The sequence below is a fragment of the Sphaerodactylus townsendi genome, linkage group LG17 (assembly GCF_021028975.2).
Source record: "Sphaerodactylus townsendi isolate TG3544 linkage group LG17, MPM_Stown_v2.3, whole genome shotgun sequence".
NCBI lineage: Eukaryota > Metazoa > Chordata > Lepidosauria > Squamata > Sphaerodactylidae > Sphaerodactylus > Sphaerodactylus townsendi.
This window is the reverse complement of record NC_059441.1, coordinates 6358418-6382967: the sequence shown is the minus strand read 5'-3', so window position 1 is coordinate 6382967 and position 24550 is coordinate 6358418. Positions and strand designations below refer to the sequence as shown.

Genomic DNA, 24550 nt, shown 5'->3' with positions numbered 1-24550 from the left:
GCTGTTTACAGGTCAATTATAGGAGCTACCCCAGAACCTTGCATTTCTTCTGAGGATCCAAATGACCCCAGGAGGCTACCTGTGGAGCTGAACAAGGAGGCAAGAGTCCTCCAGGCAGGCACCACAACTCTACCACACATCTGAGCTCGGAGGCGAAGGCCAATCACAGGGCGGAGGGCAGGGGAGGAGGAGCCAGGGAAGAATTTTCCTCCAGGCCAGATTGGCCAGAGATCCTGAGGGGTTTTTGCCTTCCTCTGGGCACAGAGCACAGGTCGCTGGGGGCGGAGTGGGGAGGGGAGTTGTGAATTCCCTGCATTGTGCAGGGGATTGGGCTAGATCAGGGGTGTCCAACTCGGGCGCTTCAGAAGTTCATGGACTACAATTCCCACCAGCCCCTGATGGGAATTGTAGTCCACTCTTAATTTATCTAACCTGAGATGAACCCCGGGCTAGATGACCGTTCAATCTGGCCACGCTGACCCTTTCTTCTGTAACCTCGCAGCTGGACGACTGGAACAGGCTCTGCATGGAGTCGTTCTTGAGAGAAGCTGATGATCAGCTCACACCCCCTCCCCCTCTGAAACAGCCCCCTGAGCAACAGTTCGCTCCCAAGTTCAGTTCATAGTGCTGGTGATGACCTATCAAGAAAGCCCCCTCCTCTGAAGGAATGTTTCCTCCCTCATATTCCCTGCCATGGGCCACCCGAAGTCTGCAGCTGCCCTTCTTGCCGGCTGCTCCCCCTGCAGCCTGGTCTTTTTGCACAGTGGCCCCTGATTTGTGCCAAGGGGAGATCTTGGGGAAGTCTATTTGGTTTCAAAGTTTTTTTCTAAGCCATCTTCTTGAACCAAAAGAAAAGTTGTGTGTAAACATTTTAACCAATAAAAAATAAAACACTAACTATCTATCCCTGCTCTTCTAAGGAGCTCAGGTGGCTCACATGCATTTTAGCTTCACAGTGACCTTGTGAGAAAGGTGAGACTTTGAGACGACGACTGAAGTCAGGTGTCGCAGATCTTAGCCAGACACCACTGGGTTGATATTGTACGGCAGGGAAGAAGGAATCATCAAGCCCTCTCTCACGCACCAAAGCACGCTCTCTACCATGTTGCTTTCCAATGTCTTCATAGCAACAAATTACCAATTACCTGGCTACAGCACCAGCCACTGATCCATTCTTCTTTTCACAGGCCACAGGCTCTGCAGGACAGATCCGGGGGGGGGGGGGGAAGACTGATTTAAGGGTGGGGGGGATGAGACCTGCAAATCAGCAAAGCAGCTTTGCCAGCCGCCACCATTCGTCCAGTCACTGACCTGGCACAATGAGCTGCCCCCCCCACACACACACACTGTTCCAAAAGCTCTTTTTGAGGTTGTATTTCTGCCACATATTGCCTTGCCCCCCCGCCCCCGCCCCCGCCCCCGCCCCCGCCCTTGCCCGGTGTTGTGGACTGGCACTGGAAGCGTCCCTGAAGACCAGGGGGGCGGGGGGGCTAGTAGGCAGGTGCCAGAAGCCTGTAGAAGGCAAGCAGGAAGAGGCCCCCTTGCCTGACGGCGCCTACTTTGTCTCTTACTCTCCAGGCTGAAGGGGAGAGACTCGCTCTCCTCGGTGACGGGGGGTGTCGTGAGGTTCATGTGCAGGGAAAGCTTTCCGCCATCTTTACAGACTGCCGCAGAAGGGCTTCCCTCCATCGCAGAAGAAGAATCGGTGCTCTCCATTGTGACATCGCCGGCACCCTCGGCTGCCATGTCCCTGGTTGCCACGGTGCTGCCTGCGCAGTTTCCAGTCACTGAAACAAGAGGAAGAGGCAACCTCACCACGGGTGTCCCATTTCCTCCCACAAAGGCAAGATGCAAGGGCGGCCATGCTCCCCCTCACCCTGCTCTGTGGTGCGCCAGCCCAAGCATTTGGCCAGTCCTCCAACACCCAAAGGACTCCCAATGCTGCATACCGTCACTGTGCAAGTGGGGTTAAGGAGAACTGGCACACTGATCAAAACACTGGGCACACGGTGAGGATCTCTTGCCACTGACAGATTTGAGGGCCTCTCTTTAAGGGTCACAGGTAGGGCTGTGCACATTCCTGCAACTGGAGGCAGTTCCCAGAAGCAGGGAATTCAAACTGAATTAGGCTTAGACCCCGACCATATGCAGAAAGAGGCAGGGACTACAAACCAAAGGAGAGGCGGCTGCTTGCTCTGGTCCATGCTGAATTCTCAGCCGTCTCTGGCAAACAACTTCTGAATGGATCTTGTGGGTTTTCCAAAATGTGTGGCCATGGTCTGGTAGTTTCTGCTCCTAGTGTTTCATCAGTTTCTATGGCTGATATCTTCAGAGGCATGACACAGTAAGATGTGGCTCAGAGAGAAACACATCTTACCAAAAACTTGTCTCTGGAGATACCAGCCATAGATACTGTAGAAATGCCAGGAGCAAAAACTACCAGACCACAGCCACACAAATCCTGCTGCAGACATGTTTGACCACAACTGCAGAAAATGCTATAACTGGGAAGCTAAGGGAGTACAAGATGGATGGGAATGGGAGTTTCTTGAAAGTGAGATCTTAAAGGCACAATTTCAAACAGTTCCAGTGAGGAAAAAATGGGAGGTGCCTAAAGAAACCAGGATGGATGTCTAAAGAACTCTCAAGTGAGTGCCAGACTTCGGGCCCAAAAATAGTAGAAACTATAGGTTTGCTCTAAAGTCTTTATTTCAATTTGAAAGGTAAACAGAAGCAAAGATGAATCGGAAGATTCCCGCTCAAAACTATTGCCTATATTCCCCAAGCGCCCAGGACTTAGAAGGGAATACTGTGATCACTAAAAGTCAACATGGCTTTCTCAAAAACAAGACATGGCAGACTACTCTTATCTCTTTTTCTGATAGAGCAGTGGTGGCGAACCTTTGGCACTCCAGATGTTATAGACTACAATTCCCATCAGCCCCTGCCAGCATGGCCAATTGGCCATGCTGGCAGGGGCTGATGGGAATTGTAGTCCATAACATCTGGAGTGCCAAAGGTTCGCCACCACGGTGATAGAGTGACAAGCTTGGCAGACAAAAGGAATGCTATGGATGCAGCATACCTTGATTTTAGAAAGGCCTTTGATAAGATGCCCCATTATATTCTTCAAGCAAGCTAGTACAATGTGGGCTAGACAATGTTACTGTTAGATGGGTTTGTAATGGGTTGACTGACTGAACCCAAAGGGTGCCGCAGGGTTCTGTCCTGGGTCCAATGTTATTCAATATTTTATCAATTATTTGGATGATGGAACAGAGGGCACATTAATCAAATGCAGGATGGAGTGGGGCTGGACCTGCCTCAGAAGAGCTGGCATCTCTGGTTTCTCTGAGTTTAAACTGCCAACGGTCATCCTTTTTGGTTCTGATGGGGCCCCCAGTCTGTCCATATAGGGCGGGCAGATGGAAAAAGAAGAAGAAGAGTTTGGATTTATATCCCCCCTTTCTCTCCTGTAGGAGACTCAAAGGGGCTGACAATCTCCTGTAGGAGACTCAAAGGGGCTGACAACAAACACCCTGTGAGGTGGGTGGGGCTGAGAGAGCTCCGAGAAGCTGTGACTAGCCCAAGGTCACCCAGCTGGCATGTGTGGGAGTGCACAGGCTAATCTGAATTCCCCAGAGAAGCCTCCACAGCTCAGGCGGCAGAGCAGGAAATCAAACCCGGTTCCTCCAGATTAGAATGCACCTGCTCTTAACCTCCTACGCCACTGCTGCTCCTTAAAGCAGACCTTAAAGACAACCAAGAGGAGGAGAATAGAAATCTGAAGAGATTCTTACTGCAAAGCAGGCTAGGGGTGGGACAGACACACACACACACACACCGTTGCTACTTGCATAACCTTTGACTGCAGAGCAGTGGGAGATCTGCTGCTCACAAAAATATCCTTCTCCACCAATGAAGCATGAGCAGGTATGACCCAAACTGCCCTGTTCTGCAAGTGCAGCAAGGTCAGGCAAAAACACTCCTACGGCAGCAGAGGATCATCTGTAGGTGACCTGGCTCTGCCTACCCACAAAGAAGCACAATGCCTGAGTTAGACCTTAAAGAGGCCATTCCTGCCTGGGCCCTTTGATCTTTCTGCATGTGGAGAGTCTCTTCTCCCGCCCCCCAGCCCCTTTGCTGGCAAGGACCTGGACAGGAGCAAAGTCACGTGGGAAAAGAGAACGGCTTGCAACCAGACACGGAGGACACACACGGAGCCCCCTATCTCCAGACAGCTCTCCTGAAATCTTATTTTCCAGCAGTGGCGCATGGCAAGCTCACTGCCGCGTCTGCCACTCACCAATTGGAGTGCTGTGTCGTCTGGGGCCCTTTTTAAGCTGGTCAATAAGCGGTGGGGTGACGCTCGTCAAGGACGCTCCCTCCTTCGGCAAAGTGAAGCGGAACAGAGTTTCTGAGAGAGAAACAGAGAGAGAGAGAGAGATTAGCTGAGGTGGCTTCCTGCTACTTTTTGCTCCCCTGGACAAAGCCAGGCATCTTCCTTGCCAAAAACAGCCGCCGCCTGCAGGGGTCAATGGGGCAGGTGATGCCTTCTGCACATCTCAGAACAGCAGCTACAGAGCAGTCGTTCAGAGGCCGGCCTTGAGAAAGGCTGCATGGCAGACAAGGCTCAGCACCTGAAGCAGGTCTAATCCTGTGCCTGCAGCCCATGCTCTCTACAGCGTGCCACACAGAGAGGACATACTGCGAACAGGCCTTCTCATTCATTTATTCATTCATTCATTATACCTCTATTGGCATATTAGAGGATTATCACAAAAGCACAAATGTATGAAAGTCATTTAAAAGAAAGGTTTCTTAAAAGTCCAAATACTGAACTTAAAAGTTTAAAATATTTTCTAAATATATGGCTACTGCTAAAGTAATTTGTGAATTACAGTCACTTAGCAAAAAGCAAGTAGCCTGAAAATTGGCCTGAGAGGTCCTTCTGGTTTGCAGAGGATGAATCAGGGATGCACATAGATTGTTGTGAAGGTTGCATTCCAAGAGTATGTGGGATATGGTATCTGGGGATTTGCATCCACAACATAGTCTTTGTGGTTTAGGTAGACAGAGATATCTTCCAGAGGTGACAGCTGATGGAAAGCTATTAAAATGTGCTAGCATAAAAGCTTGTCATTGTTTGATAGATGACAGAGTGGAAAAATATTCAACTCTGAATCTGTAGTTTGGTTGTATTCCAAGGAAGCGAGGAGAGCATATAGCTGCCTTTGTTGGACAGAAGAGGTGATGCTCATGGTCTCTCAGTCTGTCACAAATTAGTTGGAAGATACAGTTCATTGTTACTACCCATACTATCCAGATCAATCCCTATGGATCTGATTTTATCCACAATAACTTTGGTCCAGCAAAACTGGAACTTATCTTTAAGAAGAGTTCTAAAGTGTAGCTTGAATCCCACACTGGCAAGAGTCCTAAAGTGTAGCTTGAGCCAGTATTTTATAGAAGCAATCCAAGCTTCAGTCTCAACTAGTGAGAGTCCAGCTTTGAGGAACAATGTTGAATAAGTAACACTGTTTGGGGTTCCCAGTATCCTCCTCAGGAAGTGTGACTGAATTTGCTCAACATCTGAGTGGAAATCTCCAACCCAGACTGGAATCCCATAAAGAATTTTAGGCAATAATTTTGCCTGAAAGATTTTTAGAGCAGCTGTGACAGACTGCAGGTTTCCTTTTCCATAGTAAAACTGAATTATATTGGACATTGTGCGTTTGGCTGATGAGATCAGATAGGATCTGTGTAGTGACCATTTGGGGTTGTATTGGAAGTTGACCCCTAGATATTTAAAGCATTTGACCCAATCAATAGCAATGTTGTTAATTTTCCAAGTAAGTTGGCACCAATGTTTTCAAAAGACGATTATTTTTGATTTTCCATTATTAAGTTTTAGTTTGTTTAGTTCGCAATAATAAAAAAAACCTTTCAGGTATCTTTTAAGACCAATGGGCGATTGAAATAAAATGGCAGCGTCATCAACATATAGTGAGAGTGGAACAGGGCGCTCCCGTAGTTTGGGTGGGTGTCCATCAACTGTACAAAGATGGTCTTAAAGATCATTTATACAAAGTTTAAACAGATGGGGGGGCAGCACGCAGCCCTGCTTAACCCCTCTGGTTGTTAATATTTTGTTGGATAGGGAGCCCGTTTGGCCCAATTTCACCTGACAGGTGGTGGCAGCACTGCATAATTTGTGTATAAAGCATAAGTAAGTGTGTTAACTTTGGAAGTGGATTAACTTTGACCAAAGAATGTTTCTGGAAATTGTGTCAAATGCATTGCTTAGGTCCAAAAATGCAACATACAGTTTCCTTTGACCCTTGATGTGGCATTTATTTGCCAAAAAGGAAAGAGTTAGGCAGAGGTCAATGGTGGATTTTCCAGTTTTAAGACCACCTTGATCAGGATCGATGAGATTGTTTTCAGACATCCATGATTTTAGCTTTCTTTCAAGATATTTGGTGTAGATCTTCCCAATTATAGATAAGAGGCTGATGGGTCTGAAATACCCGGGTTGTTTGTAGGAGCTTTTTTTATGAATTGGGATTACTACTAATAACCAGTTTTCTGGGATTATACCATATTGAAACAGGGCTTCTCTTAATATGGATGGCCACGCCCATTATTTACTCCAGCCAGAAGGAGGACCCCACAAATCAGAAGGGTACCTACAAGACCGTCTCTCCCACTACATCTCTCAAAGATCGCTGCACACAGTCAATGAAAATCTACTAGTGATCTGAGGCCCAGAAGACGTCCTGAGCTTCGGCTCCACCAAAGGGCCCACTGGTCTTTTTTTTTCGGCCCTGGCCACAAGCACCAGGCAGAACAGCTCCGGGCCAGTGGGGGGAGGGCCTGGGGCCCCAGCGATCTGGTGCAGTCTCAAGAGGGCCTGTAAGACAGAGATGTTCCACCAGGCGTCTGGTTCAGGCACCTCCAGTTCTCCATTCGCCTGGCCTCCCTCTTACCATCCTGTTTTCACCCTCCTGTTTTAAGTACTTACTCTGAATATTGTCACCATTGCGTTTTTTAGAATGGGTTTTAAATGTTTTAAACTGTGATTTTATGTATTTATTAAAATTTGTTGAAACCACCCTGAGCCCAACAGGAGAAGGGTAGCATAGAAACTAATAAAATAAAATGGGGGGGGGGTTGTCCCAAAGGTAGGAAGAACACCCCCACGCCACTTCCAGGACACTGCACTTCCAAGGCAATCTTGCTGGATCAGACCAATTGTCCACAGGGTGGGTTTTATTATTTTTATTTTTTATTAAAAAAAATATTTTTGAATGGATTTTTAAAATTTAAATCAGAATTTTTTAATGAAACGCTTTTTGAGGAAAAGTCTATCTAAAGATAATTTTCTGTTTAAGCTACATTAAAGTCCAAAAACTATCATGAAATAAGGACTGGTTTTTAATTTCATAGCATACGGCTGTACGGTAATCCAGTGTTTAAATTTGTTGGTAAATCAGTTCCATTGATCAGAGGGTCACACTCTTCCAGAGGTTTCTGTAAGATCATTTTTCTTAACTAGAGGATATTATCACAGATGGTTGGTTTTGCAGTTCCCAAACCTGTGAAATTTGTATCTGCAGAGATAAGATCCTCTTCTTCACATCAAAAATGTGATCAAATGAATATACAGTGTTGTTTCTTTGCAAATCTATGTACACAGAATCAACCCCTTACCTTTTCAGCGCTAAGTTTCAAGAAGATCAGTGTATTGTTCAAGGCCTTCATGGCCAGAATCAGCTAGCAGTTGTGAGTTTTCCGGGCAATATGGTCTGGTAGTTCTTGCTAAGACCATGCCTCTGAACATGTATTACGTTTTGAACCTTGAAGCAATTAGCAGACTCTGTACTGTTGATCGGCAGCGTTTATTGATAGGCATCGAAGCACCCAGCTTGGCAAAGCCAGCTCTGGAGAACCTGGCTTTTGCTGTCCCCTTTCTTCCGATGTTAGTCCCCCCTTCCCATTTTCCCAAGAAATGTGAGAAAGAGTTAGTTTGGAGCTGAGGCACCCCAAGGTCAGCGACAGATAAAGATAGAGAGCTACCTGGCATCCTGCCCCCACGAGATAACAGAAACAATCCCGGTTCTCATGAAACCAAAGTGTCAGGGGAAAGCCGAGTTATCCACTCAGTGTGCGAAGCCATGAAGTAAAGATCAAGGAAAGAATGCCCCAGAATAGCCGTGGTAACATATAGCAGGCTGGTTACATAGATCTTGTAGCAATTACATTGAGCTAGAAATGCATCTCAATCACCTATATTCAATCCCTCTGACAAGATGCCAGCCATAGATATGGGCAAAATGTTAGGCAAAACTACCAGACCACATCCTACCAGGAAAACCCACAACATTCCATTTCTGCATACAGACATACCTGAAACATCTGCATTGCTTCCAAGATCCACACACTGTAACAGATGACAACAAGCTACCAAAACAAAGTAGCAGAAAAAACACTCGCCATGCCCCAGTGGCTGGAGAGAGAGTCAAGCAGCCAGTACACAGGTTTGTTTGTTTGTTTAATATAATTTAATTAGCCCCATTCCCCACCCAGCCTCCCATGTTTCTGAAGGCTCTGCTCAAGTCCCCAAGGGTTTAATTACAGCTTCAGGCACAGAAAAGCTCATGCTATTTCTTTCCCTGAATCCCAAAAAGGAAGCTGGCTGACAGGAAGGAACCAGCTACCTGTTTCCTTCTGTTTTCACACTCACACTCACACTCACACTCACACACACACACACACGCTGGCAACATGCACAAGAAAACCTTGCTGGCATCATCTCCTGGCCCTCGACACAGCCTTGGTTATGCACATCCCACATCCCACTTACCAGCAGGTCGGCCAGCCAGATGTTCAGGTGCCTTTTCTTGCAGCTGCTTCTCTTCCTCCGGTGCAGGCAATCCCTCCTTCTGGCTCTCTGCCCATCTTTCCGAATTCACTGGACGAGCTCTCTGTTGCGCAGCTGCTGTCAAGACCTCCTCCGCTCTCCCGGGCAGGGGCAGGCTTCTTTCAGGAGTCACACAGCCCTCCGGAACGGCCACCAGCTCCCCATCCGCTTGACTATCCCGCACGCTGCCTTGCCTGGCTCCCATCTCACCCAGTGGAAGGCCCTCGCCCCCCTCAGCTCCGCCCCCCACCACACAGCAACCCTCGCTGCTCCTGCCTGCAGAGCGGTCAGCAGGAAGAGGCAAGGCCGAGGGAGCACCAACCCTCTCCTGGCCGCTCTGGGGGTCCATGTCAGGACGGGGCTGGGAGTTGCAGCACTTCGGCATCCCAGGGCCCGACCGCAGGAACACGTTCTGTCCTTCTCGGGCAGCCTCAGCTTCCTCCAAGGAGTCTTGTTCTAAGCCTTCCATGTTTTGAGTCCCCTGGGACAGATTTTGAGAGGACTCCCCAGCTGAAGCCGCGGCAGATTCATTTTGTCTCATTGCCTTGTCTTCCTGGCAGAGGGACAGTTCTTGAGAAAGCATCAAGTGGAAGGAAGATCCCTCCTCACTTGACAATTTGGCTTCTCTCTGCTCCTCTCTGGGTACCTCAGGAATTGCTCCATATTCCAAAGACCCTTTTTCCAAGGAGTTCCCTTGAGAAGGCTGATTTCCAAGACCCAGGCAAGCCCCGTCTCCAGCGCCCACTGGGGCGGCCACGGCACTGCCCTCCGTCTGCGCAGGCAAGGCTTGGTCCTCCTTGTGAAGCCCCTGCTGCACACGAGTACTCGGTTCTGCTGGGATATCACCTGCGACTGCACCCTCCTCCTCCTCCTCCTCCGCCTGCTGAGCTCCGCCCTTGGGCGCTTGGCTGTGCTCACTAGCAGACAGCACCAGCGCACACGTGTCCAAGCGGTCCTCTGTGGAAGAGGCTGCGGCCGCTTTCTCCAGGGCTTCAGAGCCTCCTCCAGTCTCCGCCTGCGTCTCCGGCCCTCTCTCCAAGCTTGGAGTTGGGAGGAAGGTGTCCTAAAACAAGAAGCACGTGAAGGGTACAATGGCCGGCTGCCCTCCAGCCACACCGGCTCCCTTCTAAGAGAACCAGCAGCCACGGACTGACTTCCCAAGACACCACACTCAGCCAGGCAGGGTGCCACGGAAGGGCGTCAGGCAGGGCCCTTGGCTGGCCAGCAAGGGGAGAGCAAAACTCCCAACCACCATGCAAATGATGAGGCCACCCTTCAGAGCAAACACCCCCCTCCCCACCCCCAGTGTATGACAGGGTAAGCAAGATCCTCCGGAAATCACATCCTCCTGGTCCTTGGGTGCGAGGCCCACCGTTGAGAATCAAAGGACAGGGAACGGGCCAGGTGAGCCCTGAGTGTGCCGCTTCCCTCCATTCCCCCGCACCCATTGAAGTCCTTCTGTGGCATGCAAAAAAGAGAACTGTCACATGCCAGAGCCACCGAGTGGTGACGCCGACTCTGCTGCTTCCTGCAGGCCCCCCCAACATAAGTCCCAGGCCAGAGAAGTCCTGCTGCTCAAGAACACGATCTACTCACATGGGAAAACTCGGGCTGTGACGGCACAGGAAAGAATTCTGCAGGAACAGAAGGGGCGCCGTGGGAGACGGGTGTGGACACCCAAGGAAGGCCTGCGGTCCTCGCATCCGACGACTCCTTTTGTGCCTTTCCTGTTTTAAGAGAAGAAGATGGATGAAGACTGGGAGGGTACCAAGCAAAAGGAGAAGGACCTTCTTGCTGCCGGAGCAGAGGTCCACTGGAGAGGGGGGGAATAAGTGACTAGCCCCCATGTCCTCTGCGCTTCCTACTTCAGTGATCTAGAAGATGACTGGGGACATCCCCGCCCCCGCCCCCACCCCAGAACTCAAGAGGGTGCCCACACTGCTGAGCCACAGGCTGCAAAGGTCCCTCAAAGAAAAAGATGACGCACCCTCAGTTGACGGCTCCGTTGGGCTTCCCGGGACAATGAGCGGGACGAATGGCAGGCTGTCTTGAGATGGCCCAGCAACACCGGAAGCTCCCCTGGGGGAGAAAAAGGACACAGCTGGGCCAATGTTTCCCAGCCCCCATGAGGGCCAGTTCAAGCTAACACAACGACGTCCTCCCCAGAGCTGAAGGCAAGGCCCAGCTCACAGCCACACGCAGCACCACTAACACCAAAGAGCTCGTGGGCCGCTAATGCCAGTCCATTTTCTCTCTCAGCCTTGGCTTTCTGCACTGACAAGCAAAAAGGCGAGGAAGAGGAGGACAGAGAAGGACCAAGTGCGCAGGAGGAGTGAGGGGGAATCTGTGAAGAAAGCAGTTGTTCTGAGAAAGCACTTAAAAAGGCAGGCACAATTCAAGAGCAGATCAGTGCCCCATCTGCCAGCTGCATGATCGCTGAACGGAAGAGGCAGCCCCCTGGGATAACCAGGCAGCTGAAAAGCAAACACTCTCAAGGGAGCAGGGAGCAAAAGTAACCAAAATGACCTTGTAGCTTACGTGGAAAGAGGGCCCTGCCCAGAGAGGTGAAGGACCTGCAGGGAGTCAGCAGGAGTCAGTGTTACGGAACTTGCATCTTCTGCCTTGGACAGGTTACGACCACCAGTTAAAACTATTTAAAAGAGAAGAAAATAAAAAAATCAAGAGAATCATTATGCAAAGAGCAGCACATGAACAAAATAGCTGCAGAAGGGCTGCACGAAAACAAAACCATGAAGCTTTTGTGAGAACTTGTGAATTAGAGATCTCCTTCCTCTTAACTGATATACTTCAGGCACGTGATGAAGGGGTCTCCAATTCACAAACGCTAATGCAGGAATCAATTCTGTCAGCCTCCAAGACTCCACCAGGCTCCTGTTACAGGAACACATGAAGAGGTCTCAGCCCAAGTTAGACCACTGGTTCTTCTAGCTCAGGGGTCGGGAACCCGCGGCTCTTCACTGCTTCTCCTGCGGCTCCCGGCGTGGCTGCCCCTTCCCGGGCAAGCCCAGGCAGAAATTAAAGCCAGCGAGGCAAGCAGGTGAGCGAGCGGAGCGGGGGAAGCGAGTGAGCGGGGGGGGCGGGTAAGTTGCAGCGAACCTTGGCGGGCAAGTGAGCCGGGGGCCGCGAACAACTTTCATGGCGAAGCGGGTGGAGTGGGCGGGCGAGCAAGCGAGGGTGAGCAAGTGGGCGAGGGAGCGGGCAGGTGGGCAAGCGAGTAACCGGGCAAGCGAGTGGGCGGGCGAGCGAGCAGGCAAGCGAGTGGGGGGGTGGGCAAGCGAGCAGGGGCGAGCAAGCAAGCAAGGGCGAGGGAGCGGGCGAGCAAGCGGGCGGCGGGCAAGCGGCAGCTGGAAACTGCAAGCTAAGCAGGCGGGCGAAGTGGGCTGGGCGGGCAAAGTGAAAGCGGGGGGCAGAAAAGCAAGCCAGCAGGGGCAGCGGCGAAGGCGAACAAGCGAAACCGGGGAGCGGGCGGGAGGGCAAGCAAGCCGCCAGTGGGAGCGGGCATGGGGAGTGGGGGCGGAAAGTGGGCAAAGTTGTTAAAGGTTCAAATGGCTCTTTGAATGAAAAAGGTTCCCGACCCCTGTTCTAGCTACTCTGCCAGGCAGTAGCTGTCCAACACGCAACCTGTGCTACTCAACATCTTCACAAACGATCTGGATGAAGACAAAGAGGAGATGCGTTTTGTGTTTGCAAATGATGGGAAATCAGTAGGAGGAGCAAACATGGCAAAAACTACAGGAGTCCCGTGACATCGTAAAGATAAACAAGAGTTTACCTCAGCACCAGCTTTCGTAGCCTGGAAGTGGCTTTAAAAGATGTCACAAGCATCCTATTTCTATTTGCTGCAACAAGTCAGCACAAGTCTGGAATCGGAAAACCAGAAAATCCCAAAAGTGCAGGCCCGTCACCCCAGCAGGATCGGTGCTTACTGAGTGTAATTCAGGAAATTAGAAAGATCCGCAGGCCTCACTACAAGTCTTGCTATCCAAGTCCAACCGCCATGACCACAACTGCCGGCTACAGATTTACAAACACATTGTTTCCAGCATGTGAACGCACACTTCCAGAGAACCCGGAGGAGGTAGCTTCTACGAGCAACTCAGAGCAGAGGGGAGAGGAACTGCAGAAACATATAGTCCATTTTCACCTGTCATGCTAGTCTGATCAAACAAGATCTCAACATGCGATGAACCCCAACACGAGGGATCCTTTGCTTGTGGCCTTCCTTCATATTGACGGCATGCAAATATTAGGCAACTGGTGGTCTCTTTACAGAACTGCAGAAGTCTGGGGGTGCTACTGGACATGACCTGTGACCTGAGAACATCAGCATAACCAATATTCACCCTGGGGCAGCATAACTATAAACAGCCTTTATGACACTTGGCCAGCAAGCAAGGGAGATTCATTTCAGAAGAACTCGCACGCCTCTCTTGCAGAGACTGCTCCACAGGGCCAAGCCAAGCAGCTGCGTGTGTCCCCCTCTGTCCAAAATGCAGAGACAGACACACGGCCTGGCTCTCTGCAGGCAAATCAATCAAGCACCATCGAGGAGGGGTGAAAGATTTACCTTTCAATGCAATCACTCCCAAACCCTGTTATTTCACCTGGTGATGCTGCATTATGATCTGCAAATGAGGCAGAAAAAGCAGCCACAGTTGGGCCCTGCCTGGGTCACCGTCTTACCAAAGATACCACAGAATGCAGAATCCTGGCACAAATCTCTTGCACTGTTTCCTGAGAACGACAAAGTCCAACTTCTGGGACAAAACACTCAAACCCAGAGTTCTACACACTCTCCCTTGGGCTGCAGCCCATGGACTCTCTTCAGTGTCTGGGGTGCTGTGTGGTTTCCGGGCTGTATCTGAAGATCCTCTGAAGATGCCAGCCACAGATGCAGGCGAAACGTCAGGAGAGAATGCTGCTAGAACACGGCCATGCAGCCCGGAAACCACACAGCACCCCAGTGATTCCGGCCGTGAAAGCCTTCGACAATACATTGAACATCTCTTCAGTGTCGTTTCTCCGGCCTTTCTGTCAAGAGCAATCCCCACTACAACGTGACAGCAGAAACTCTGCAGCAAAAATGGGCAAAACCATAGAACTATGTTCCAATTAGCAATTCAAATCAACGCTGGCATCGCTAGCAGCATATGCCATGTCGCCAGTCAACCGGTGTTCCCGTGATTACGGGCCAAATGGTACTGCTTAACTATGGCGTTTCCTGTAAGAGCAGGATTTCCCCCAAAATTAAATCCAGCTGTCCAATCTCCGCCACCCCCTGCAACAGAGGTTCCCACTGAAGAAACAGCCTTGAGATCCTGCTAGTCATTTGGATGGGGTGTTTGTGTGTGTTTGCACATGCTGTATATGTGGATCCCAAGAACTAGCCACAAAAGGCCAGCAAGCATCTTCTAACACCACAGGCCGTCCGTCAGAGGACAAACCGGGTCTGAAATCTCATCAGGTTTCTCTGTTCAAGGGCTGAGCAAGACCCAGGTGACATTTTCCCACCCAGAGGAGAAATTAAGCTGCACGTCCTGCCATCTCCTCCAAACGCAAGCCGCATCCACACCTAGGGCTCCACCCACACCTGCTTTTCAGAAAGGGCGCCTGGGCCACCAGCGGAAGGGTTTTTCACAGCTACAAAAGCAACCACAGACCCGGGAGGGCAGCACCAGGTCTCCTGCCTCCCCTTCTGGCCAGACTGCCTGTCCTCCCTCAGGAGCGCCCGCCCCCTGCCCTCCGGTCACCCCAGGGCCTGGTCCATATGCTGCCAGCCAAAGCACAGATCGTGCCAGTGGCCCGAGGCAGCCTCATGGGCATCCAGAAGCTCCAAAAGCGTGGGGCCTCCTGCCCTGAGCACACACACACACACCCCCCAGCCACGCGTGCCGTGCTCACGACCCACCTTTAGAGCCCTCCTCCTCTTCTTCCAAAGCCGTGTCTCTGGGGGGCACCTGCCCCTCGCTGTCCGCGCTGCCTGCTGCTGGGGGGCGCTCCAGCTCCTGGCTCTGGGAGAGCTCCAGGGCACCGAAGCTCAGCTGGGATGTGCCGCCGGAATCTGACAACCACAAAGGGGGGGTCCACACAGGCAGGCTTCAGACGCAGGCGATGCCGCCAACTGCCCCAAACAGCCGCCTGCCCACAACCTCCCCGCGGGGCGGGCCAAGGAGGCAGGAAGAAGAACAGGGCCTGGCTCGGGGTCATTTGTGGAGGCGACTGATGCCCTTCTGCCCACCTCCATGTCGCGCTCACAACAGCCTTGCGAGGCAGCTCAGTCTGAGGGGCAGCCCCTGCCAGGGAGCCCCCGCGGTGGCACGAGCGGCAGCAGAAATCCCGCGCCGGACAAAGCACGGCGGGCGCCGGGGCCGTCGAGGCAGCCACGGTTCCACCCGGCCCCCGCGGAAGGCTGACCGGCAAAAGACCCCGCCCCCTCCCCCGGGGGTCCAGGAGCGCGGCGGGGAGCCCCCCAAGGGCACGCAGGCCGCTCACCTGCCACGCCCGGACGGCCGGGGGCGCCCTCGAGGTCATCATCTGCCGCCGCCGCCGCCGCCGCCTCCCTAGAAGGGCAAAGACGTGCCGAGAAGAGGCCTGAGGCCGAGGAGCCCGCCGCCCCCCGCCCCCGACGCCGGAGCTACCCCGCCCCCCGCCCCCACCTCTGCTCGGCCCGCCCAACCGCCCGCCCGCCCGCCCGCCCGCCTACCTGGGCCTCGGTGGCGGCGGCGGCGGCAGGACTTGGCTGAGGGCTGCGGGGCGCGGAGGGTCCCCCGCGCAGGAGCAGGAGCAGGAGGAGGGCGGCGGCGGGAGGGCGAGGCCCGGCGGGGGCGGGCTGGGGGCGGCGGGCTGGGAGTCGCCCACCAGCAGGCAGGGCGAGGCGGGCGCGGAGGGCGGCTCGTCGTGGCGCGAGAGGGCCGGGCCGGGCGAGGGGGCGCCGCCGAGCGCCATCGTGGGGCCAGCAGCGCGCCTGGCGACCGGGGAGGCCGGCCGGGGACGGGGACCGCGCACGCGCGCCTCGGCAAAGGGGCGGGGCAGGCCCTATCGCGCGCTCCTCCGGGCCCGCCCCCATTGGGCGCCGAGGCAGGCTCCGCCCCCAGAGCCGAGGCCCCCGGGCGGGAGGGGGCGCCGCAGCCTCTCGGCGCGCCCCTTCAGAGGCGGCAGCCCCCGCCCCCCCGCCGCGCGCCGATTGGCTCCCGAGAGAACGCCGCGCGCGAGGTCGCCATGGAGACGCCAGACGGCCCGTCGCCCTGGAGACGCCTCCTCCGCCTCACCCCTCGGAGCCGGCGGGTGGGACTCGGAGGAGGAGCCTGGAGCGCGGGGCGGAGCCGGAGGGGGGAGAGGGCGGGCCTCTCTGCAGGGGCCCCGGGGCCCCGCCTCCTCCTCCTCCTGCTGCGACTGTTGGCCGGCCGGCCGGGGGGCGGGGCTTCCTGGCGGACCTCCCTTGCAGAGTAGGGCGCCCTCGTGGCCCCTTGCAGAGATGCCCGCCCGCCGGGGCCCTCCTGGCGGCAGGCTCTTCTCCAGGCTGGCTTCGCCCCGGCCGGGGGCCGCTGTGGGCTCCTCCCCTCCCCCTCCTCGGGCTCGCGCCTGCTGCTGCTGCTGCTGCTGCCGCTCCAGAGTGCATGGGAACGGGCTTGCCAGAGCAGCCCCGGCGGGAGGCGGCCTGGGGGTCGGGGGGGGGGGGGCGGCCTTCCTGCGGGGACGTTGTGCAGGGGGTGTGACCCGCGCCAGGCACCGAGGAGGGGAAGCGGGGGCGGGGGGCTTTCTGGGCTGCGGGAGACCCACCGGCCGTGCCCCTGCTGCTGAGAAGCTGCCTCTGCGCTGCGGGGCGCGGGGGGGTGACGCCTGTCCAGCCGGTCCCCAGCAACCGCTTCCCTCTGTCTGTACCGCCAACAGGCCCGGAGTGGCCGGCTGGCTGGCTGCTGAGGCCCACACCAGCATCGCCTGCCGCCGGACAGCAGCGGTGCTTCGCGGGCCCTTCCGTTGCACCGGAGCCGGGCTGAGGGTGGGGCGCCCTTCTAGCGGGGGGCCTGCTTGCTTTTGGAGGGAGGCGTCGCCTGGCCCTTTTGGGGAGAAACTTGGTAAGATTTTGCTTGGTAACAAAGCAAAAGCCATGCTGAACAGTCTGAAGAGGGAAGACCAGAAGGTTCTTTCTCCCACCCTGGACATTCCACAGGTATATATACTCCACTTGCTTTACTACCATCAGATCCTCTGAAGATGCCAGCCACAGATGCAGGTGAAACGTCAGGAGAGAATGCTGCTAGAACATGGCCATACAGCCCGGAAACCACACAGCACCCCAGTGATTCCAGCTGAAAAAGCCTTCGACAAGACTATGAACTTGTTTACAAATTTTAGGTCCAGAATGGCCCTCCAGTTCCCGTTCCATTTGGGTAGCATGAAAAATACTGAGTATCCCGTCCCCCCCCCCAAATCTGTTCCTGTAAGGAGGGGAAAGGCTCAATGGCGTTGCTGGACAGGAGGCGCTGGATTGGTCCTTGCATTCTGGAGTGCTTCTCCTGTTTCCTGGATATGGGGAAAATATGAACGCGTTCTGGTGGGGCAGCAGGGGCTGTGAAATTCTGTTGTGCAGTCCTGCTTTATGATTTGTAAGACCCAGTTGTCTGGTTGAGAGGTTAACCACAGGGGGTGAGAAGACAACCCCCAACTGCTCCCGTCATGGCGTCATTGTTCAGGTTTCAGACCCAAATGTCTGGAACTGGTGAGGTCTGCTGAAGCATGAGCCCCAATGAAAGGAGGGCCTGGAGTGTTCCCAGGGGCTGTGCTGCTCAGACGGTGGTCTAGGTAGGGCGTGGTGGTGTCAGGGGGTTTGTATCTGTGTGGTTGAGATGCATTCCTATCTCAGTGTAACTGCTTCCTGCTACATGCTACGAATCAAAGCGGCTAAAATGTATATGTAACCACTAGCATCTGGGACATTCTTTCCTTGATCTTTACTTTATGGCTTCACATGCTTTGTAGACAACGTGGCTTTCCCTGACACCCTGGTCCCATGAGAAACGGAATTGTATCCATTGTTTCGTGGGGGCAAGAAGCCTGGTGGCTCTCTCTACTATCTGCCGCTGTCCTTGGGGCGCTTCAGCTCCGGGGACTGTTTTTTCACAATTTCTTGGGAATTCGGGAGGGGGGACTTGCCTGGGGATGAGGGGATGGCAAAGGCCAAGTTTGTCAGAACTGGCTTTGCCAGGCTTTGGTGCTTTGATGCCTCATCAATAAACACTACTGATCAATACTACAGAGTCCGTTTATTAGCTTAAGGTTTACTAGACAAGCCCGCAAAGGGAACCTGGTCCCTGAGGGCGATGGGTGGTTCTTCAGCCCTCTCCTCTTTCAACGGGTTGCAGAGAAATTTGGCCAGCCCTCCGTGAGCCTATTTGCATCAGCTCAGAATTGACAACTTCCCCGATTCTTCTCCCCCTCCCAACACCCCCAGGCGGAGCAGGTAGCGCCTCTGGCTGCTGCATGCTTGCCTTCCCATCCCTCCCCCTCCTGCCCAGAGTCCTGGAGAAGCAGGGGTAATACCAATCATTCCCAAATGGCCACACTGACCTTGGTTCGCAACCCTAGTAGAATTGTCCATCCACCCCTTCCCGATCTCCTTCAGCAGGGACCAATATGCCATCCAGCCAGATCCATCCTGGTTGCACTTGACTGCCTAGCTCTTGAAAGGCACAGGCTACGTGCCTCGGGCTACAAATCAGCAGCTGGGGGACAACATCTTCGCCTGCAGGAGACCCTTCCACACAGCACATCTACAACACTTCCTGGAACTCCTTTGTCTGTTGGTGCCGCCGCAAGAAGGGGGACCCCTTACATCCGGGGTTGAGCCTGCTCCAGCAAGTCCTCCTGACCCTCCCCCCTCCCCCCCTTGGCCATCATGGGCTATGCTACAGTTTTTGAATGCATAAGTTTGCACTGATAGTGCTCTGGCCAAAAATTTCTTTAGCCTTCCCCACCTCTGGCTCCTCTCCCTTTCACGGCAGCACAGCAGTAGCGACGCTGCTACTGCCTCTCCCCCTGTGCTTCTCTATTCCACTTGGTCACCACTCCAGCCCACCAGTGTGTCTGCCCTCCCTCCCTCCCACCAGCATATTTGCCTTTTGTGTTGGTGTGAGGGGCGACACTTCTGCTGCTTCCAGTGCTCTTTCCCTCCCACACACACTTTGGATTGCACAACAAGTCTGCTCCCTTCTGAAACGCTGCTCTGATATTCCTGACCATCTGCCTTTGCCAACATGCAAAGGTATCTTTTGTCTTTTCACTTTGGATTGATTGATTGATTGATTGATTGATTGATTGATTGATTGATTGATCTTCAATATGTAATCCCGTCAATAAGGAGGTAATTTTTAAGGGGCTCATTGGGCAGGAGGCGGGTAGCCCTGCCCTGTCCATCAGAGCCGTCTCGTCAGCCATCCTCCCCAGGGCCTCCATAGTGTGGCCAGGAAACTTGCCCAACTTCTCCCCCAGAAAATAAGCAGCTTCCAGAAGGAGTAAACCGGTTCCACAAAGCCTTGTCTTTTCGAGCTGATGCTCCTGTGGATATTCTGTCCATTTCAGTCTGGTCCATGACAGCAACCGTTGCCTCCGGGAGAGCCCTGTGGCTTAGGGCCTGGGAGGTAGACATGCCTTCCAAAACTATCCTGCTGGCATAGCCCTTTCAAGTAAGAGGCTTTTTGGGGAGAAACTTGGTAAGATTTTGGTTGAGACCAAAAACAAAGCAAAAGCCATGCTGAACAGTCTGAAGAGGGAAGACCAGAAGGTTCTTTCTCCCACCCTGGACATTCCACAGGTATATAGACTCCACTTGCTTTACTACCATCAGATCCTCTGAAGATGCAAACAGGAGGAAATGCTGCTAGAACACGGCCTTACAGCCCGGAAACCACACAACACCCCAGTGATTCCAGCTGAAAAAGCCTTCGACAAGACTATGAACTTGTTTACAAATTTTAGGTCCAGAATGGCCCTCCAGTTCCCGTTCCATTTGGGTAGCATGAAAAATACTGAGTGTCCCGTCCCCCCCCCCCAAATCTGTTCCTGTAAGGAGGGGAAAGGCTCAATGGCGTTGCTGGACAGGAGGCGCTGGATTGGTCCTTGCATTCTGGAGTGCTTCTCCTGTTTCCTGGATATGGGGAAAATATGAACGCGTTCTGGTGGGGCAGCAGGGGCTGTGAAATTCTGTTGTGCAGTCCTGCTTTATGATTTGTAAGACCCAGTTGTCTGGTTGAGAGGTTAACCACAGGGGGTGAGAAGACAACCCCCAACTGCTCCCGTCATGGCGTCATTGTTCAGGTTTCAGACCCAAATGTCTGGAACTGGTGAGGTCTGCTGAAGCATGAGCCCCAATGAAAGGAGGGCCTGGAGTGTTCCCAGGGGCTGTGCTGCTCAGACGGTGGTCTAGGTAGGGCGTGGTGGTGTCAGGGGGTTTGTATCTGTGTGGTTGAGATGCATTCCTATCTCAGTGTAACTGCTTCCTGCTACATGCTACGAATCAAAGCGGCTAAAATGTATATGTAACCACCTGCTATATGTCACCACTAGCATCTGGGACATTCTTTCCTTGATCTTTACTTTATGGCTTCACATGCTTTGTAGACAACGTGGCTTTCCCTGACACCCTGGTCCCATGAAGCAGATTGTATCCATTGTTTCGTGGGGGCAAGAAGCCTGGTGGCTCTCTCTACCATCTGCAGCTGTCCTTAGAGCTTCAGCTCGAGGGACTGTTTTCTAATTCTTGGGAATTACCGGAGAGGGACTTGCCTGGGGATGAGGGGATGGCAAAGGCCAAGTTTGTCAGAACTGGCTTTGCCAGGCTTTGGTGCTTTGATGCCTCATCAATAAACACTACTGATCAATACTACAGAGTCCGTTTATTAGCTTAAGGTTTACTAGACAAGCCCGCAAAGGGAACCTGGTCCCTGAGGGCGATGGGTGGTTCTTCAGCCCTCTCCTCTTTCAACGGGTTGCAGAGAAATTTGGCCAGCCCTCCGTGAGCCTATTTGCATCAGCTCAGAATTGACAACTTCCCCGATTCTTCTCCCCCTCCCAACACCCCCAGGCGGAGCAGGTAGTTGCCCTGGCTGGTGTATGCCTTCCCATCCCTCCCCCTCCTGCCCAGAGTCCTGGAGAAGCAGGGGTAATACCAATCATTCCCAAATGGCCACACTGACCTTGGTTCGCAACCCTAGTAGAATTGTCCATCCACCTTGATCTCGCTGGCAGGTTAATGTGCCATCCAGCCAGATCCATCCTGGTTGCGCGGCTCACTAGCTCTTGAAGGCTGGAGGCCTCACGTGCCTCGGGCTGCAAATTCAGCAGCTGAGGACAAGCATCCTTCACTTCCTGCAGTGGGAGACCCTTTCCACACAGCACATCTACAACACTTCCTGGAACTCCTTTGTCTGTTGGTGCCTTTGCAAGAAGCGGGGACCCCACCACATCCGGGTTAGGCCTGCTCCAGCAAGTCCTCCTCACCCTCCCCTTGGCCCATCATGGGCTATGCTACAGTTTTGAGATGCATAAGTTTGCACTAGATAGTGCTCTGGCCAAGAAATTTCTTTAAGCCTTCCCACCTCTGTCTCCTCTCCCTTTCATTTGGCAGCACAGCAGTAAGACAGCTGCTACTGCTCTCCCCTGTACTTTCTCTTATTCCACTTTGGTCACCACTCCCAGCCCACTCAGTGTGTCTGCGCCTCCCCTCCTCCCACCAGCATATTTTGCCTTTGTGTTGGTGTGAGGGGGCGGCTCCTCCTACTTTCTGCTGGCTCAAGTGGCTCTCCCTCCCACACACACTTTGGATTGCACAACAAGTCTGCTCCCTTCTGAAACGCTGCTCTGATATTCCTGACCATCTGCCTTTGCCAACATGCAAAGGTATCTTTTGTCTTTTCACTTTGGATTGATTGATTGATTGATTGATTGATTGATTGATTGATTGATTGATTGATTGATTGATTGATTGATTGATTGATTGATTGATTGGGCTTGTATACTGCCCTCCCCCGAAGGCCTCAGGGCGGTTCACAACATAATTATATAAATACAATCAAATATATAGACTCCAAACGTCTTAATACCCCTCCCTATTAAAATACAGCGCTCAATTACAACATTATATTAAAAACAACAACGGATGGCATCCAACAGTTTAAAACTCCCCTAAGGGGGGACAACAGGGCTTGCTCTGTCAAGGTGGTGGTGGGGGTGCTCATCAGCGGCTGGCCTCCCCAAAAGCCCAGTGGAACAGCTCAGTCTTAGTCTTTGGTGCTGTGGATTCATTATTGGATGTTTTCCCTCAACAGGCACACACTCACACTTTGCCGCGTGCCATCTTGCCCACTTGTCAGTGTCCACTGAAGCTTTTTATACCAATGTTGTGCTTCTCATTTGAAGTTTGCGAAAGTTGAATGCATGCCCTGATCTTCTCCAGAGACCCCTGGAAAGAAAGAAGACGAATATCTCAGAGCCATCTTTATGTGTTGTTATTATACTCATTTAGGATATTAATTCTCTGGTTTGCCATATAGGTTTCTAAGGCAGTTGCAATTCCCCTTGACCACAGTGGCTTGAGATTTCATGGCCAGCCTGACAACAGCGGGTGCCCAGAATATGTTCTGCCTCTCAGAGCACGAGACGGGTCATCAGCTGGGCCCAGACTTCTGTGCACGTGCAAAAAGGTTTACTAACATGGGAAGTTTTTATCCATCCCTTTTTATGGGACAACCAAGACCTCTAGTGGTGCTGGGTACTTGTTAAGATGGTCTTCCCTAAAGGCCAGAAGGATCCAGAGGGATTCCTGGTGGCCATCTGTGCAACATGGGTGGAGCAACACCTCCTCCTTCGCCGTTTGGCTGCCTGAGCAACCACTTCATGCTGCAACATGTCACCACTCTCAAAAAGTCTCCCTACAGATTCTCCATCATCGTCATCTCCGTCCAGAAGTGCTCTTGCCACAGGCAGATGGCTGCGCGATGGCAAAACAGTCCTGTCGAAGCCATCACAGCCCTTACTGTTGGACTCTACATCTGTGGACCTCATGGTTAGGGAAACTAAGAAGACGAAACTCACCCAATGAGTGGTCCTCTGCAGAAAACGAAGTACCAGCTTCCTTCTGGGCTGCCCTCTTCACATTCTGAAAAAGAAGAAACCAAAATCGGTATGAAACTCCACAATTCTCTGTCTCACTCAGCTGCTAGTCATTCGTCTCAAAAACGCCAAGGCTAGTGGGGGTACTATGGAATCTTCCGTGGAGGCACACACGACCCTCCCCTCTTCCCCACGGTGGGCTGGCCGACCACTGACCTGCGAATCAAATGGACATGGGGAGGGCCCCCCCCCCCCGCTGCGAGCCATTCGGGGCCCTTGATCCGGGTTGACAGGCCAGCCCCTGGGTGGGTGTGGAGGGACTGTCTCTCTGCCTGGCTGGGGGCTGCAGTTCATCCTTGGGGCCAAACCAAGTCCCGTGTAGGGTTGCCAGCTCCAGGCTGGTGAATTCCTGGGGGTTGGGGGTGGAGCCTGGGGAAGGCCAGGTTTTGGAGGGGAGGGGCCTCTGTCGAAAGTTGGAAGGGGAGGGTTTGCGCTTGCAGACCACTGGAGACTCAGAGCTGCTCTCCTGCCCAACACCTGGTGAGGGAAATGGAGGTCAGAGAGTTCGGAGAGAACTGAGCCTGGCCCACGGCCCCCCAGCAGGCTCCAGGTGCAGCAGGTGTGGGGAACTGAACCTGGTTCTGCAGATTAGAATCATAGAGTAGGAAGAGACCACCAAGGCCATCCAGTCCAACCCTCCGCCCTGCAGAACTGTGCACTGTTGAAGCCCCTGTTGGAAAACCTCCCAAGAAGGGGGCTGCCCCACACTCCGAGGCAGGCAGTGTCATTATTCACTGCCAAGCAGCCCTTCGGTTCTTCTTGGGGGGAATCTCTGTTTCTGGGCCTTGAATCCGATCCTCCCTCCCCGTCCTCGTCTCTGGAGCAGCAGAAAACAAGCTGGCTTCCTCTTCAACCTGGCATCCCTTCAAATACTTAGACACGGCTCTCATGTCACTCCTCCACCCGCTCTTCTTCTTCTCCAGGCTAAACAGACCCCGTTCCCTAAACTGCTCCTCACAGGACGCGGAATCCAGATCCTTTACCCTTTTGGTCGCCCTCCTCTGGACCCGTTCCAGCTTGTCCATATCCTTCTTGAATTGGGGTGCCCAGAACAGGACACAGGATTCCAGGGGTGAGGCCTGACCAAGGCAGAATAGAGTGGTACTATTACGCCCCTCGATAGAAGAAGCCAGTTCTGGTGACCTGTCTTTGGGGATAACCTTCTACCCACCCACCCCCCTGCCGCCTGCCCTCCTCCCCCTCCCTTTTTCTCACCCCCACATCAAAGACAGAGTGAAATAGCAGCAGGGATGTTGCAACGTCAAGGCAGGTGTGAAAGGTCAGCCCGTGTCCTGTTCTGCTTCACTGCCTTGCAAAGGCCAAGGGAAGGGAGAGGAGTGAGAGTGCAGATCCATCAGCGTGCCCGAGAGAGCTCCCTTCGGTGCCAGGAGCGTCCTGCTGACATTCTGCCCATGTTGAAAGCCACAGGAATCCTGCCAG

At 53.3% G+C, this 24550-nt stretch overlaps 1 protein-coding gene across 3 annotated transcripts in view; it reads right to left on the bottom strand.

The window, feature by feature from the left end:
- TP53BP1 (tumor protein p53 binding protein 1) overlaps positions 1–15960 on the bottom strand; it is a 38656-nt gene extending 22696 nt beyond the window's left edge. For 2 of the 3 annotated variants that reach the window (XM_048481728.1, XM_048481730.1), the window contains exons 1-10: positions 15648–15960; positions 15437–15504; positions 14853–15005; positions 11462–11573; positions 10911–11002; positions 10520–10650; positions 8867–9986; positions 4307–4417; positions 1560–1787; positions 1146–1197 (exon numbers count right to left, since the gene is read on the bottom strand). In XM_048481728.1, coding sequence (XP_048337685.1) covers positions 1146–1197; positions 1560–1787; positions 4307–4417; positions 8867–9986; positions 10520–10650; positions 10911–11002; positions 11462–11573; positions 14853–15005; positions 15437–15504; positions 15648–15889 — 2309 coding nt within the window. In that variant the 5' untranslated portion in view covers positions 15890–15960. The remainder of the gene's footprint in view (positions 1–1145; positions 1198–1559; positions 1788–4306; positions 4418–8866; positions 9987–10519; positions 10651–10910; positions 11003–11461; positions 11574–14852; positions 15006–15436; positions 15505–15647) is intronic. The other variant, XM_048481729.1, reaches the window with a different exon arrangement.
- Between the last annotated feature and the right edge of the window lie 8590 nt (positions 15961–24550).